Source organism: Ammospiza caudacuta, chromosome 3 (assembly GCF_027887145.1).
Source record: "Ammospiza caudacuta isolate bAmmCau1 chromosome 3, bAmmCau1.pri, whole genome shotgun sequence".
Classification (NCBI taxonomy): domain Eukaryota; kingdom Metazoa; phylum Chordata; class Aves; order Passeriformes; family Passerellidae; genus Ammospiza; species Ammospiza caudacuta.
In genome coordinates this window covers 54,000,896-54,018,405 of record NC_080595.1, presented here as the reverse complement: position 1 = coordinate 54,018,405, position 17,510 = coordinate 54,000,896, and the positions used below count along the sequence as shown (strand labels likewise).

General features: G+C 42.3%; 1 protein-coding gene across 1 annotated transcript in view; it reads right to left on the bottom strand.

Moving 5' to 3' along the window:
- Window positions 1–10,105: 10,105 nt before the first annotated feature.
- The window catches only part of ARFGEF3 (ARFGEF family member 3), a 95,599-nt gene continuing 88,194 nt past the window's right edge, over window positions 10,106–17,510 (bottom strand). The window contains exon 34 of the mRNA XM_058802443.1: window positions 10,106–17,226. Within this exon, the coding sequence (XP_058658426.1) occupies window positions 17,035–17,226 (192 nt within the window). The 3' untranslated portion in view covers window positions 10,106–17,034. The remainder of the gene's footprint in view (window positions 17,227–17,510) is intronic.

Here is a 17,510-nt window from a genome sequence, read left to right as displayed (position 1 = left end):
TCACTGTGGGAGTGTGTGATTGCTTCTGGTAAGAACGAGTTGTCAGTTCAGTTAAATCAGGTTAACAGTTTTCTAGGCTACTTGTTAAATGACAATTGTTTCCAGTGAGAAGACTCTGTTTATCCCCAAAAAGAAACATGAACGAACGTATTTCACTCATGTATGGTAACTTCTGAAGAGAGGACTCTTAAACCTGAGTTAAACCTTGTGCTGCAAAGCTGCAGGTGCCTTTTGCTGCCTTGCTGTGGGCAGAGGGAAAAGCTGTCACTAAATTTCCCTTTCATCTCTGCAACTGTTCAGCTGTGGTGCACTTTTTATGATTTCTCAAGGCTTATCTGTCCTAGCAAAAGTTGTGCTTAGGACTGATGATAGAAATTGGGTTAGAATCTTAACCTCTTACTTCTTGCTTGGACTTTTTTTCATCAACTTTTGTTTTAGTTCATGGCTCCCAGAAAAGGGCAGGTGTAGCTGGCAGTGGCAGGCTCTGCTCCTGGAGCCCCAGCAGTGGCAGCCAGCAGTGCCAGCACTCACCATTTCCAGCAGGAGGACCCTGCAAGGACCTGCTCCAAAACTGGCTGTGATCCCTGTGTCTGCAGCTTGCAGGAGGGATTCACCCTGCAGGTGAACCACAGCTGTGCGGTAGTTTGATAAACCTATCCCAGTTTGTTACTGAATTTGCCAGGTGAGCAGTGGACAGGGAACAACAATATTGCATGAAGGGCTGGTCTTGCAGCTGAAGCAGCCACATCATTGCTGGTAACCAAACTCTTGCTTCTGCTGAGGTGCTCCTGTGTGAAGCTGGAAATCTCACCTCAGCAAAGCCTTTGCATGCTTCTCCTCCTTTCCTCAATGCCTCGCTTGTTGGAAAGCACTTTCAGAGGTGGTGAGTGTGTCCAGCCACCAGGACCAGGGCAGTCACACTGTGACTTACAATGCCCACTGAGAAGCCAGGTCCTAAACATGGATTAACAGGTCACAGTCAAAATAGTAAAAATTTCTCTTGGTGTCTCAACACCTTGTAGAAAAGCAAGAATAACAACCATCTTTCCCAAACCACTGTTAATAAAATTAATTCCTTTCAGGAGCCTTGAGACTGTGTAGCTTAAATCTATAATCTCACATGCAAGCAGGAAACATTCGTATACCATCTTAATTAGGGTCTTAGTGCAGCCCCTAAGATTATTAATGCTATTTTTAAAACCTTGATATAAATTTGCCTTGGGACTGTGCATGAATAATGAGGAGAAGTAAAAAATATGTCCCCTTACAGTATAAACACCTGTTTGGCATCCTTAGATTGTAGTTGATGAATTTTAGCCAAGAAAAATAAGGTGTGTACTTCTATGACCCGATTTGTCAAGTGCTGCTTTGAATACTTGACCTCTGGAAAATGTGTAAGAATGATTTAACTTTGTAGAGCTGAGGCCGGGTGGGAATTTGGGGAAATGCAGTGCCTTTCGTCAGGCAGGTAATTAGAATATAAAGTAATGATTGTCCCTCTGGCTTTTTATCTCATCAGCGGAGGCAGCAGCAAGGTTAGTGAGTGTGATTGGGATACTGTCTGCTGCCAGGGGTCAGGTGTCCACTTGCTGCACTGCCTTTGTAGAGCAGATCTGCTCCTGTGCAGAACTGAAGCAGAGCCATTCAAGACTGGGTTTGTGGTGGCAAATCTGTCGCAGATTTCTGACAGCCCTGTGGGGCTCACAGACACTGATTTTCCTTCTCACACGGAGTTCATAAATACTGCTGTAGCTTGAGGCATGCTGCAGTGTGAAAGCTGGAGCAAAGAGGCTCATCCTTAATTCCAAGCCCTTGGCCAGATGTCAGGCTCACCACTTTGAAGTGTGGGTTGGGTTCAGAGATCACCAGATCTTGACATGGACAAAATGTCCTGCCCTCCTCCTCCACTGGCTTTGTTCTTTGAAATAGTTTGATCTGGAAGCTGCCAGGTCAAACAATCTGGAGAAAATAGCTGACATGGAATGGCACCACTGACTTTGATTAAAGTTTGGTGAAGGTTTGTGAAACAATGCCAAGGTGATGTTTTTAGCTGAGGCAGCATTGGTGTTATCACTTGCAGTGCCCCAGCAGAGAAGCAGGGAGAGACTTCCTGAGGAAGCCACTGCAGAAAACAGGCACTTCCACTCTCCTCAGTTCAGAACTCAAACTGTCTGTCATAAATTATTTATGTCTCTGATTGCTGAGATGTTCAAGGCTTGCAGTGTAATTCTAGGCTATAATGCCACCAATATTGGTAGGGAACACAATATCCACAGTGCCTTAGACAACCTTTCAAGTTTCTTGATACTTTCTTCCCCCAGTTTCTTTTACTGCTGCCCACAGGTGCTGGTGAAACTTCCCTGATGGAATGACTGTGGTGCTGTGAGGGATGGTATGAGGGTTAATCTGAATAATGAAAAATGAGAATTTTAGTGGGTGAGATGTTCCACTGTCAGCAATCCTGTGCTGGCAGGCGCAGATTCACCAGGAGGAATGGTGGGACAGGATGACTTTTGCCTATAACCAGCTGGCAGGTGCTTCTGTGTCCTTCAGGTGGGAGTGGTATTAGTTTCTGTCAAATCCCTTCTCATTTGGGTAATTGAGCAAATCTGTACTTTTTTGATAAATTTTAAAGTTGTACTTTTTGGGATAAATTTTCATTATATTGAGATTTTAGTTTTACTTAGTTCTGTGAATGTGGTAACACCTGAAAAGCTCTGTGGTCATGGCAGAGTGCTGGTGGCTGAGCAGTATCCATCTGATGTATGGATGGATTGTTCTGTCTAGAGCTATGGGGTTTTATTAGGTACTTTTAGGTACTTTTTTTGTCATTTCTGTCATTCTAGGTTTGATCCCCTTCATTTACATTTGGTCATCCTTACCCTGAATTCTTGTTTTCTCTTATTTAAGAGAAAAATCTGCCATTCTATCTAAGACTGCATATATGCCAGCACACACTGTGGCACTTCATTCCTATTTAGCCAAAATATAGAAGCTCTGTGTTTTAGGGGGAAGGGAGGGGAGGAGGGGTTGGTTTTATGGTTGGGTTTTTGGTGATTTGGGCTTTTTTCAGCATTTATGAAGAGCCAGCTGGCTACATTATGCTTTTGGTTGCATTTGCTTTTAAAAGTGTTGCCATAAGCTTAGTGAGAAATTAAGCATTTTGCTGCTTTATTAGGATGATGTTCTAAAAAGAAACAATTTTGGGTGGTGTGACTGCAGTCAGGTTGAGCTCCACACTCTCCCTTTTGTACTTTCATTATTAATATTGTTGATTTTCTTATCTCATTACTGTTTCTAGTAAATATTTCTTAGCTCAGCCCACGATATTTGCCTTTTTTGTCTCCAATTCTCCTCTCAAATCCTCTGAGGGAAGAAGGGGGAAAGGGGGTGGGTGAGAAAATGGTGTGTAGTTTGGAGTTTCATTGGGAAACACTAAACTGGGGAGTACCATTCCTGAACCATGACAGCAATATGAGGAAATAAACTTCTAAGGAGAAATGTGAATGTGTGGTTAACCTTCAGGTGAGCTTTTAAAAGTAAACTTTTAAGATTTCCCTCATTGTTCAGTGTGTTTGATGTTGCTTACCCTGATTGTTGACCTTGTGTAGTGCTGGGCAGGCCTTAGGTACTGAACCCTCAACATATCTGCAGTCCTGTGTTCAGTTTTTTGTTCAAACTGATGCAATTTTCTGCTAGAATATTGTGAATCCCTGAATGAAGTCTCCTGAGACTGTATCCAAGTACAGCAGTCGGTGTCACTACTTGTTGCTAACACAGTAGATTTTATACAAAAGAATGATCACATCTCTATATAGCTGATGATTTGGTTGGTATCATCTGATTTGGTTGGTATCATCTGCTGCCAAAAATCTCTTCTCTCTAGATTCCAAAGGAATTGTTCTTTCTGACATTGTTGCTTAGAACCAGTGTCAGGAGAGCACTGTTGGAGAAGCAGTAGCTCTTCTAGCTTCTAAAACTAGCTCAGTTCTTCGTCAGAGTGGAAAAAGTGCAAATTAACCTCTAAGTCCTTTGTCACCCCTTTAAAGCCAGGTGAGGCTCGAGAGCAGAACTGTAACAATCAACAGACCCTCTTACAGGTTATTGTCTCTGATTACAGGCTTAGAGAGGCCCTGATATTGCCCATCATTAACAAGGAATCTGTAACGTTACATTTGCCTTTGTTAAAATAATTTCAACTTTTGAAAAATCAGGATGCACTTGTTCAGTATTGTACTCAGTTGTCAAGGCCTTTGGCCTTCTGGACAGGAGGGAAACTGTGGACTTCTGAATCCATATGAACTGTATTATTTGCCAGTAATTTTGAGAGGCTTTGAGTAATTTTGTACTGTTTTGCTTGAAATAAAACACATTTTCTGTACGGTTCCAATTCAGACCTCACATCCTGAAGTTTAATCTACTGATTTGAATCTAAAGATTCCTACTTCAAACTTATGGAGAAGAGACAGCCTCCTGCAACCTGTAGAATAAAGTTTGCTATAAAAATGAAATGTATTAAGAAAATATTTTATATAAAAAAGGCCCCAAATCTGTAGATGTGAGAACAACTTTATTTTCTCAAGGGCACTTGTTAATGGTTCACCTGGCCAGCAAAGTTGCAGTCAAACCTGGGTTTTAGGGTATGAGTCTTGTTACACAAAGGCAGGTCAGCTAGCCTGAAATGCAGGATGATAGATGTTAATAGATGCTAATAAAGCAGAGCTGCTGGCACCCATGGACTGCAGCGGTACCTGAAGGGGCAGAGAAAAGGGAAAACTTCTCCCCACCAGTCAGGGGGGAGTGAGGGGCTCCAAGGCAGGCGTCCTGCCCCTTGGGGTGTCCTGTTGGTGCAGCAGGTGCTGTGTGACACTGCTGGGTGTGACTCTGTGACTGTCACTCTGTGGCTCTGTGGCAGCTGCCCAAACCCCCCTGGGCTGGGTTTGCTGTATGACGCCGTTTGTGTCGATTGCGCCGCGCTCGGTGCGCTGCCTGTCCTGGCTGGCTGCCGTGCCTTGTGCTTGTGTGCTAGGGGGCAATGCCTGCTGGACAACTAAAAACCCATTGCCCTTGTAGGTGCTGAAGTTACGAGCTAAAAACTGTGAGGGACAGGCTGAAGAGCTCCCTCAATGGAGCTATAGACTGGCAAATAAAATGTCAGGAGGCAGAGAGGGAAAGGGATGAGTTAAACACAACAGGCAGATGTTCCCAGTGTGAAAGCATTTCAGAATTGACCAGTGCAAGGCCATAAGGATAAGAACAACTGTAACAGTGGAGTAAAGGTACTGTCACACTTTTCTCAGGCTGGGGACATTAGAGCTTACATGGATGCAAGTGGAAAGTATGCCATGGGATTGGAAATGAAAGGGTCTTGGTATTAGAAAAGGCAAGGCACCATGCAACACCCTCCATAGCAAACCGCAGATACAAAGGCAAAGGCTTTAAGTGTGGCTTCTTAAAACAAGAGGCTTAGCCTGGCAGCAGGGAGTGGCATGGCAAGCCCATCCTGAAAGAAACATGTTGCCTGAGGGATGTGTGAGTGTTTTGAGGGGAATAATTGCACACTAGAAATACCTGGACAACTGAGCTTCTGAGAACCACTACTCAGCATGGGCAGCTTTATTACTAACAGGCCAGGTTTTCAGTTAGGAAATGCAGCCCAAGAATGATATGCTGATGTTAAGGTATATAGATATACGTGATAGTGCCTTCTGCAGAAAGCTGATGTTAAGGTGAGGGATTGTACGAGAAGGGTCAAAACAGCAGCAAAATGTACAGAGGATTCTGCTCTGAGGCTTGGTGTGGTTGAATGGATGATCTGAACAGTTCTTCCATATGTGCAGTCCTTAATTCATAATATTCATAATATATAGGAGGCTATATTGTCATTTGAGAGAGTAGTGAGAAAATATCCCCTGCAGTCACCCATTTCTGGGAAGAGGGTGTCTGTCCCTTGGTGCATTCCAGGTCAGCCTGCACGGGCTGCATTGATGCTGCTGTGCAAAATGTTGCTCCTGTGTGGATCTTCAGGGCCAGCCAGAGTTGCGCAGAGGGGAAAGCCCAAAGCCAGACTGATTAAATGTGCATTTTCTCTTTGGGGAAACAGAAGATTTTGCTTGGAGCAGAGGTGGCCAAAGGGAATCAGTTGTGAAAAGAACATCTGAAGCAGCTATTTCATTCTGCTACAAGATGGGGATCCTCTCACCCCTTTTCCAGGAATATCCTCCTCACTCTCTGTGCCAAGTGAGTTGGTGTGCTAACAGCAGGAGGAGCCAGGTGGCTGCTGAGGGGCAATGAGCCTGTAGGGGCGAGCACTTACAATGTGCCCAGGTTGTAGGGGCAGCTCAAGGCCTGACTGGTTAGAGGCATTTACATTCTGATGTTGCTCTTCAGGGTTTAAACTTTATTTTACTCCAACCATTACTTTTTGCTATGTGCAGGGTGTAGCCTCCTTGAGAGGGATGCTTGTCCAGCCATTCTGGCTTGGTTTGATGGCTCAGGCTCTAAAAGAGACAGTAAGAGTGGTGTAGTTTGGCACTTGTGCCCTGCCTCGGGTTCCTCTTTGTCATCCTCTTTTTCTTATGCTGTCACTGCAGATCTGTGATGTTGTCTAGAACAACACAGCATAGTTTATATACCCCACAATCCCCTACGACAGACCCTCAATAGTGGTCATCCTTCTTGCCCTACTCTCAGCACAGCTCTACCTAAAAAACTGAAAATGTGTGAGAAAAAACACATGTAGCAAACTACATTAAAATATTTCCCTTTTTCTTTTAACCTTCATGCTTGGCTTTGCAAACTAATAATCTTTATTCTCTTGGGTTTGGGCCCGGTCACAAGAGCCTGCATTGAGATATTCAATAATTTAGTGTCCTTTTAAAAAAAAAGGTAATGCACACAAGAGAGATGTAAGATCTGCTCTGGTGACCATCCCTGCAGCTGGGATTTTAAAAGAACATTTTTGTCAGGGCCCTTGTGCTTGTGGTGCCAGCATTGCAATTGTACCCAGAAACCAAATCCTCTGTTTTCTTAAGGGACAATGAATTGTTTTTGCAAGTAAGCAAACCAACCAAGAGCCTTGTCACCCTCCCCTCCTCACATGAGTTACTGCAATACCTTTTCAAAACCATTTTTCACTTTCTCATTATGTTTGACATTATTGTTTCTCAAGCTTGAAGATTTGTCTTTTTTGACCTCCTAGACAAAATTACTTATAAGATAGATTTCAGTATAGCATCTTACCCAGTTTTATTTTGATCTCTTCCTCTCCCTGTAATCTCTGGAACAAAGAACCTGATTTGAAGTACAAAGCGGTCTGCTGGGAGTATAATGTAACATTAAAAAACATAGTAAATAATTTATAAATGCTACCCAGAAAAGTATTCCACATTATTTTAAGTAATTTTGTTTGACTGTGGTAGGGAATGAACATAATAAGAGATCAGAAGTCACACTAACCACAGCGAAGAAAAATATTTCAGGTTGGGCATAATTTCTCAGAGCTGGAAAATCAGAAGTATTGGCTCTCCTTTATGGATACATACTTCTCAGCAATTATAGTGTATTAGACAAAGGCACAAATCTCTTGTTAGAACAAAACAAAAAATCATCCAGTTTTATTGCTATGAATTTCTATCAGGAGTCAGAAAATTGCACATGCAGCAGCCTGGCTGATAGGTTGGGTTCTGGTGTTTTGTTTTTTTTTTTTTTTTTTTTTCCTTCCAGTATAAGAGTAGGACCTAGCTGACCTGTGCTTACATCTAAATAGTTCTGATTTATTTTGGATTCTGTTGAGTTTTGAAATCTGTATACTGACTGCACTCTTCTAGGACTCTGTCTTTGGATAAAGACTTCAATTTGTGTTTGTTTGCAGTGATATTAGATGTTAAGAGGTTTATCCTGATGCTAGCTTCTTTGCCAGAAGCTCCAAAATCAGAGATCACTTTGCATTTCTCATAGCTCTGTGGACAGAATCCCAGCCTCCTTCTGCTTCTTTCAACTTCTGCAATAGGTTTGCTCAGTGAACCAAAAGGTTTTTTCATCTGGAAAATGTGATCAGGAAGTATCTGTCCTGGAGAGAGCATGCTTCCAGCAGGCTTACTGAAAATATTGTCCCATTTTTACCTGAGTGCTTGGGGGTATGGATGTGACAGTGGTCTCCTATCCAACCCTACTGTGCCCCACCTGCTCCATCCAAAGTGTGTTTCCCTTTTGTCTTGTACCTGAAGTCCTTGCTGGTACCTCTAGCTTGCCTTTCTGAATTCCTCCTATAAACAATCTTTGCTGCTGTTTTTCTCTTTTGGGATTTTTTTCTCCTCTTGCCAGATTATCTCACAGATCTACTACTTTGGGATAAGCAAGAGGCCAGAGCATATGTTTAGATACTTTGGACCATTTTGAGGTCAAGGACAAATTTTTTACTTGCTTGGATGGTCATCCCACCTGAAAAATGGTAGCAGTGACACTGGGCACTCCTTTGGCACCTTGTCAAAAAATAAAAATTACTTATTAAGAAACAATTAGTCTGGCTTGGTATCAGGGAAGCATTTAACATTTAGTATAACACAGATTAATACTGTGTAGCCAGTGATAAATTTACATTGTGAAAACATGAATGAGTTCAGTGAATCCACTGAAGTGAAGAGCATGTCTGAGATTCAATGGTGCGCCTGTTTAATTCCTTTTAAAATTTTCTTTATTGTTTTTGGAGGTATTTGTTGACACCTGTTTTCTTTGGCAAGTGTTCTTAACACTCTGCTCCTCAACAGAAGAACAAGACCAGGTGTCTCCTAGGTAAGTCTAGTGGCAGCAGAAGCCACTCTAGCCTGACCCCAGCATCAGTGGGAAGGCAACTGGGAATTTGTACATGTAAGGAGTGAGAGGAATAGTGGAGCATTACTTTCTGTATTTACTCTGCTGCTGTTTCACATTACTGAATGCTCTTTAGGAGGAAATGAAAATCTTTCTAATGGGATCTAAATGAGATGTGTGGAGCAGCAGAAGGTAGTTCCCTGGAATGAAATTAGATCTTACGGCTGGGATTTAACACACTCTCTTTTGCCAAAAGTGTGTAAGATTATTAAAGCATCACAACCTCATTTGGTTGTTTTGTAATCTGTTCTTAACCTTCATGCTGATGAGGCTGTTATGTAACAACCAGCAAAGGCCAGGCCTTATGTTGCTTCAGTGTATGGGAGCCCATGCCCAGAGACCCCAGTGGGGACAGGTGGAAAGCTGGCTGCATTTTCCCCTCTTGAGATTATGTGGAAAACTTGCTTTTGGGCTCTGGGTAGCATCCCTGACCATAGAGAAGTGTATCCTAAGGTTTGCTGTGTGATGCTATGTCTTGTCTCTGAAACACTTGTGCTTTCAGGAAGCCCATGGCAGTTCTCTTGAAAGGGACACTGCAAACCCTCTCTCCTTCAGTACCTAAATTTTGGCTGCATACAGAAGCAGGGGTGACTGCTGTAAAGAAGGTGTTTATTATTTTAATTAAATTAAAGGTTTTTCTTCAACAGGAGCAATCTTTGGTTTGACTAATCAAAAGAGGGATGTTGGTGACAGGGACAACCCTTGCTGAGCTCTCATTTTAGCACAATGAAACATTGCAGTGTCCATGCACCTGTTTACTGGGAACACCTGAGGAGTGCTATCTAAGCTGTCTGTGGTCAGGGAATGCCCAGCTTAAAAACCCAACACAAGTCTGGGTGTGAATGAGAGCTCTGAGCAATCCATCTCTAATGAAATCAGAGCCAACAGTATTCTCCTAATTTAAGAGATAATACCGAGGGGAATACTGAAGAGGGAGAAATGTTTCACCTGTCTAGATGCATCAAAATTCTTCAGCATCTACTTGCACCTTTAACTATCTCAGTACCTTTATCCTTCTCCACCCCACAAACTCCGACTTTGGCTAGAAGTGCTGTAGGAGTAATTTGTCAGTGTTTAGATCTCAGTTTCCATCAAAAACACAAAGCAGTTCAGAGTAACTAAATTCCCAAGGCCATCCATGAAAACTGCAGTTCCTGCTAGTGCATACGAAGTATTTCAGGCCCTTTCTCCGCTCTGTTCCTTTGCTTCATCACGAATTGTACAATAACTTCCATTAGAAAAAAACAAAGCATAATTTATTTTGCATTTGCATCTTTATTCTACAACACAAGCAACATAAATAGTTTATACTTTTTGTTTTAAAATATTTCCATTTCAGAATTCAGTCAGAATAAAATATACACAAAATACAATTTGCAAGCCAGCTGACAGTGACTGCCCAACCACTGGACACCCAAGGACCATACAAAGCTAGCGGCACAACAGGACACTGTGGACATGGGGAAGTGTTCTTCTGCAGAAGAGCAGAAAGGTAGAGGGAGGAAACATGGATGAGACCAAGGAATTGCAGATAGGTATGAACTCAGCAGAAGGTAAACCCAATGTAAGCACTTGTTTGACAAGGTAATTTAACAAGTCTTTCTTAAGAAGTACTGTTGGCTCCTCCTGAATATACAGCTAGAGAGATTAAGTCCTGGGAATGTGTTTTGTGGTAAAATGCTTCCTCTGGCAGCCATCATAATGGAAATAGGATTTTTTTTTTTTTAAATTTTCAAACAGAAAAGACTTAGATCTTTGGTGAAACGGAGTGTCCACTCCCTTTGGCTTGCTTTCAGTTCTGGTTGAAGGGTCCATAGAAGTATGTTTGCAGTCTCACAAAAATGACAAAAGTTGGGGGAAGGGAAAGAGGCAGAGAAGAGGAAGTGGGGGGAACTGAAAGAAGGTCCTTGCTGTTGTCATTGCACACCTTCAATCCCTTGCTCCCATCTGCTCTAGCAAACAGCATGCACTACAGGGCTCTGTCACCACTGTGCTCTGCCCTTCCCGCTGTTCTCCCTTTGGTATCGAGTCCTGTCCTCCTCTGCAGAGTGGGGGGCTCAGGGGTCACAGCCTGATTGTGGAGGAGATATTTGTCCCTTGCTTGAACCTGTGCACCTGTGCCTGTCTGCCAGCTCAGCTCTCTCACTGCAGCGTGCTGCTTGTGGAACTGTGGCACTTCACCACAGCCCAGATGGACCAAATGCATGGACACAGGGCTCTGATCTCCACGGGAGTCCGACAAAATTTATCAAAGTACATAAACTACCTTTTGAAAAGTGGGATGTTGGGGAAAAAGGATTGAATAGATCCTGTTGCCATGTTTCTTAACCAAAAATGCTTTCCATAAACTCAGCTCCCTGATTCAATGTGGCAGTATAGACTATGCAAACCTCAACTTGTGATTTTGCCAAAAATTGGAATTTGAGGGATCTGGTTCCACAGGCAAGCTCATTATTGCATTAATCCAGGATCATACAGAATAGTTCCACTAATATCCACAGAATTAGGGCATTTCTTCTTCCCTCTGCTTTTAGTTTTCAGCTTGGAGACCTCTGAGCACTAAGTGAAAAGACTGATGCACACTTAGGCCATGTGTGTTTTCATTTTTTCTTTTTAAAAAGCCAGCACTGCTGGCTTTTTAAATGTTTGGCCAAAATTGTTTGCTTAGTATCATATTAGTGTCACATTAAAGTATGTGTTCTGAGGGGAATTAGTGGAAATGACTTCTTTCTTGCAGTTGTACAACTTCTGGAGTCCCAGGCATGTTGCTGGTGAGGGCTGCTGAGACCCTTTGGTGATATCCCTATAGAAACCCCGCTAAAATTAGGGAGGCTCAGTGAAGAGGGATTACTAGCTGCCACACGCTTTTATCTACATTGCATAAAATCCAACATTTGTGCTTCTGTGCAATGGTTAATTGGTCCTTTACACTAAAAGAAGATAAACTTCTTTTGGTAAATCGATGGTATCATCTTACTTCTTTAACAATTGTGGAATGATCAGCAACTGAAAAAAAACTATTTAATGTCATATACCTGCACAAAGGTCTTCCCATAAATTACTGTGACTGGAGTAATGAATAAATAGCCTGCTTAGACACCTTAGACATACCTTAGTATAAAGATGAGGAGGGGGGAGAAGGAAGCACTTCACTTCTTTTGTAAATTGAAAACAATTTAGCACTGAGAAATGGCATTTATTTCTAGAATGGATTGCTGAAGGTGACAACAGCCAAACCAAATGCACAATTTCTCAACAGGCTTCTATACAGATGAGCTAGGTGAAAAATAAACCCCTTTGGCTTGCTGGATCTGTGCAAAAGTGAGGGTTCTAGTTTTGCAGTATGGGGCTGTGTGGGACTGTGTGCTGGGTCCTGTAGACTTTTCAAGCAGGAGGTGTATGGAGGACAGCAGCAGAGAGGGTGACACAAAAAACTTTACAGGACTTCCCCTTTCCTGAGAACTTGTGAACCCGTATGTAGGGACTGAAGAATTCAAGGACTGAGTCCTAAGTATTTAAGCTCCCTAGCTACTTAACTTCCATAGATTTTGACAGCTTTGGCACTTTGAGTGTGGGCCCAAACTGTGGAAAAAGGTACAAAGTGGAGGCAGAACATGGACTCTAGCTGGACTCTACTTTCTAACTTGTTTGCCACTGGGTTTCATGCCAGTGCTGTGCTGGGCTCTGCAGGGCTGATACCAACACTGAGATGCTGCTATATCAAGTACAGGTGAAAACTGCACATGGTACTTAGAGGTGGGGGTTTTATCTTTGGTGAGCGAGGATTTGTCAGTGAATTTTACATAAAGGTTTAAATTTTAAACAAAACTTGAAGCTCAAACTGAGAGGGAAAGCACCTTACAAGTCACAGGTGTAAACTGTGCTTGGCCTTGACATGAGCAAGCCACAGTGCAGATGACGTAAATTTTTCATCGGTGATGAGGCAAAAGTTGTGTTGCTGTGCTGGGAGTTGTACAAGTAAAGTATTGCCCAGGTCTGTCTAAATCTTTTTCTAATAATTATTTCTATATAGTAAATTAAGTCAGTTGTTCTCAAATAAGTGTTTATCCCTAGGAAAGTATTATATCTCTATTTTAACATCATAAAGGCATGAAGGCATGTTAACCAAGAGACAGTGGTGGTAATTCAATGGCTGCTGAATGCTCAGAAAAGGTACCAGAATAACTGTGGTGTGACACAAATGCATAACACAGCAGATAAGCATGTTACTAATGTGGATAGCTCTCTGAAAATATGCTGGATGCCCAGAATATGGCAGTGATTGGAGCCACAGGTATCTGTACATATACATGTCAATCATCTCATATGACTGCATATGTTCACAGTGCAGAATGAAGTGCAAACATATGCAACGACCTGAGACCATGTAAGCTGGGGTCAGACCCTGCCCCTGTTCTGTAGGAAAAGGATTGCTCTCCTGATGAGTGCTCTGCTTTTCTCAACTTTAAATATTTGCACAGTGATGAGCTATTTCATGTGCTTAAAGGTAGTTGATGCTGGGCAGCAGCAACTTTCTCTGTTAGCAACTGCCTACGAGATTTTAAAATGAGATGTCCTTGCTTCTGCTGGCTAGGGTGGCCCTGAGGAGGGCAGTGTGAATTAGGCAAAGGCAGCAGAGGTGCAGCTCTGGTACCTGAGAAGGATGTCAAGCTACCACATCTTCTTTTTTAAAGCATTTCAGTTGAGCAAAATTTACTGGGCAATCATTTTTTAAAACAACTGGCCAGTTCAAAAAAAAAAAAACCAACAAAATAACCTAAACTCAACTCCTACAGAAATTTATGTGACCAAAAAAAGCAAGGGCAAGAAAAGAGAAGAATGTGGTCATTAACAAGGCAAAGAGAAAGAGCAAGCTCAGGCTGTAGTGCAGAGAGAGTGGTTTGCTCAAGGTTCAAGTGTTTGGTTCAACAGTAAAGCTGCCAATACTCTGCCATGCGTGAGGTTATAGAGCTAACAGTAAGGATTTCAATGGGACACACACATGGATACCAGCACTACTACTGCTACTGACTGAGGTGCTTCCCCACTCACAAAGAGAAAGCAGAGAAGCCACTGTAGCATGGACATGACTGGGGTGTCCAGTGTAAGGAATTCCCCTTCTCAAGCTCAGGACAGGATGATGCAAGCCCCCCTTTTCCTGGGACTGTTCTGGCAGACTTCTCCTTTGGGCTAAAAGCTTGCTTTATGAGGTCTGAAGGCATCATGCTGGCAGTCATGAGCCATGAAAAAGGCCACACAGGACCTATGAAATGGTGACATCACACATTTATTATTCTACTTCTTTGGGGATTAATGATGTCTACAGCTAAACTAGCAGAAAAATTGCTGAGAATCTGATGAACCAACTAATATTTTTTTATTTGTTTATGATTTGAAGGTGCATCAGAAAGCTTTAGCTTCTACATCTCATGGTTGTGGTTATTGAAGTGGCCATGGGCTGCTCCCCTCACCAGGCTAGCATTTTATACACACAAGGAAAAGGAAGAGTAGCACATGCTGAACTTTACTCTGTAACTATTTGCTGCTTCAAATATTCCTTCTCCCCTCCTTCTAAATTACATTTCTGGAATTATTCGAAGTTACTTGGGACCTTTTAGGGAGGGGTCTTAATGAGCAGAGGCACTGAGGGTGACCATGGGCACTTAGTGCATAATTCGAAGGACAAAGCTCAAAACAGGCCAACAGCAACACAGCAAATTTACTTGTCCTCATTTTCCAATGTGGTATTTGTAATGTAAATAGTTAAAAGGAAATTACATTTTAGGCCAAGATGGTGGCTAATCAGGTAACACTAGGTTATACTGTGTTCATGAGCTTGAGGGAAGTGGTGGTAATGGTATTGGTACCCCTAAAGTTTTTTTACTGATTTACAGAAGGATTTTGTATTGCAACCACAATGCAACCATGGTGTTTCCTAGATTCTGGGACCTCTTCTGTAGTCCTGAATGATTTCACTGATACTGCTATCAATTTTATTTCCCCTACATAATTTAGGAATTTGCTTTGGTTTCAGTACAGCAAGGATCTGCATCCATTCAATGCATTTTTAATTAAAACCATCAGAGCTGGCTGCTTTGAATATGGTTTATTATTCTGATTTCTGTTGTTGCCTAATTAATGTACTGCTTTAAAAGCAGCTCTGTATAGATGCCAAATAAAAACTTTAACAAAAAATGTAACCAACTTTTACTCTACCTAAAGATGCATAAGAAAGACATGGCAACAGAAATCAAACTGTGCTACTGCTCTCCCAAATACCAAAGCAAAATCTAACCTGTCCCTGAGGAACTATTAAAACTGTTGGGGGAAAATTGACAATTGAAAACATTGTTAAATTAATAATTAATAAAGTCAGTTTAGGTGGTAGAAAAGAGGTGTTTTTACAGAATTTTAATGTCCTTTAAACAATTTAGCAAAAGGAAATTTTTAAAGCAAGAGAGACAGCCTGACTGGCACTACAGAAAGTAATGGGACAAATACTCCCTGCACAAGACCAGCAGGTGACAAATGGCAAGAAGGCAATGGAGGGAAAAGGCAGGAGGATAGTGTCAGACTCTTTGTAAACAAAGCAGCTTGGGAGATGGCTGTTCAGTGGAGCTTCTTGGCTCCCTCTCTTTTTCCAGGTTTAAGATGCTAAAAGCAGTTAGTTTTGCAAAATCCAGGCCTTACATAAAGAGATGACATTCTTAGGATGCTTTGGAGCAGGGACTGAAGCTGTATATTTAGTTGGCATGCACATTTTAAAAGCCTTGGGAGAACAGCGTTAAGGGGTCACCCAAAATTAAAATCAACTCATTTTCAACAAGTTATCAACAAATGATATAGCATGGGAGTATGAGATTAAATGTCCCAGGGGCTGTGACATAACTTGTGCAGCAAGGTAACCCTTGCCCTGTATAGTGTGAAAAGCATCACATCTGCATTTGACAACACAATAGTCAATCCTCCCCCTTCTCCTCCCTCTTACTAATAACAGCAAATTGTAATAGTCCCAATAGGAGTGCTGCATGGAGGGGGGATGTACCTCCATGAGGATCTGTCCTTTTCTATTTACAGCAGCAGACAAAAAATGAGAGAGAAACAGGAAATATAGCTCCCTTTCATACCATTTTCCATCTTGCTTCAGCTCCAAGTAGAGTGACATTTAATCAAGGTGATAAGGGCGTTCCTGGCTACAGCAGCTCGACATAAACAAACATAAATTTCAGTAGAATAACAGCTGCAGTGGTGTTTAAACTGGACATTTTACTCTGCTTAGTTGAATGGTGGATACTGGCACATGCTGGTATTTGCTGTGGTGTGTCTTCCCCACAGCTTCACAGGGAAGAGCAAAACAAACTTTCCTTTTGCCCTTAGAGGGAATTAGATGTGTGTCAAAATGCTCAGCTGTAGGCATAGGTGAAGAGGCAGCCAGGGTGGTGTTGCAGAGAGGGCAGTTTGTGCCATTTGTGCTCTTTGAGCAATACTCCATAAGAGCAATGAAAGGATCAATAGTCTGTGCTTGGTTCACCCATTTTAGACCTGGGATTCTTTAGCTACTCCAAATGTGACTACAAAGGCTCCTCTTGGAGCAAAATAAATTTCCACTTTCTCTAGTGAGCAACACATTTGGTTACTTCAATAATCTTTATCCTTCCTCATGCCAATTTTTGAAGGGAAGATGTTACCCTAAAAAATGTCACCTTCTTACTTGTCCTACAGCCCTCACCTTTTCACTGAATTGGATTTGTTTATTTATTTTCTAAGTTAAATAGGTTTACTGACCTGGTTTGACACCCCCATGACAGTTGCACTCACAGCTAACTTCAAGTGTGGAAGTTCTGCTGCAGTTTCTGGTGGCTCCCACTGCCGCAAATTTGAATTAAAATGAAGGCAATGAAATGCACCTCTTCTGGTAGGAGCCTGATTTACAGACACGTTCTGGGTTCTGGGGCCATGCCAGATCCTCTCAACAGACTCATGCTTTGCCTCCTTTGCTAGTGTGAGTGAGGGACACACAATCTCAGGTGGACAGACAATATAAATTGACAAGCTCGTTGTTTCTTAATTTCTCACCAACAAATAGGCAATTAATTAACCCCAATTACTTCTTTGCTGTATACCTTGCATGTCCTCTACCCTTTGCAATGAGCACAGCTTGGTTTAAATGATGATATCGTAAACTCGGCCCACTCTTCCCAGCCATTCCCGCACTGCCTGGCGGACACGGATGTCTGTCACGTGGCAAGTCAGCTGGCTGATACAGGGAAACACTGCTGGCTGCAGGGCTGTGAAAGTCTGGTCTGGCAGAGCCTGAATCTGGTTGAGAACTGTCAGCACCATGTTGGTCCATGCCTATGAAGAAATTGGATTTAAAAGAAACCTCTTTAGAAGACCTTTCTAAATAGTTGAGCCCAGTGGTTGAGGCAGAAAATAAGGTGTATGGTGGCTGCAGCCTCATAGAGCAGACTGAGTAATGCCAGCATATTCATTTTATGTTCCAAAATCACTTGACTTTGTATTGCAGGTATCATGCTCACCCTTTCCTTTTTTTGTCCCACACTGAACAAAACCTGTCAAAGTTTGATGCTTTCACTGATTTGTTCACTTGGACATGCAAACAACAAGCTTTTGTTTAG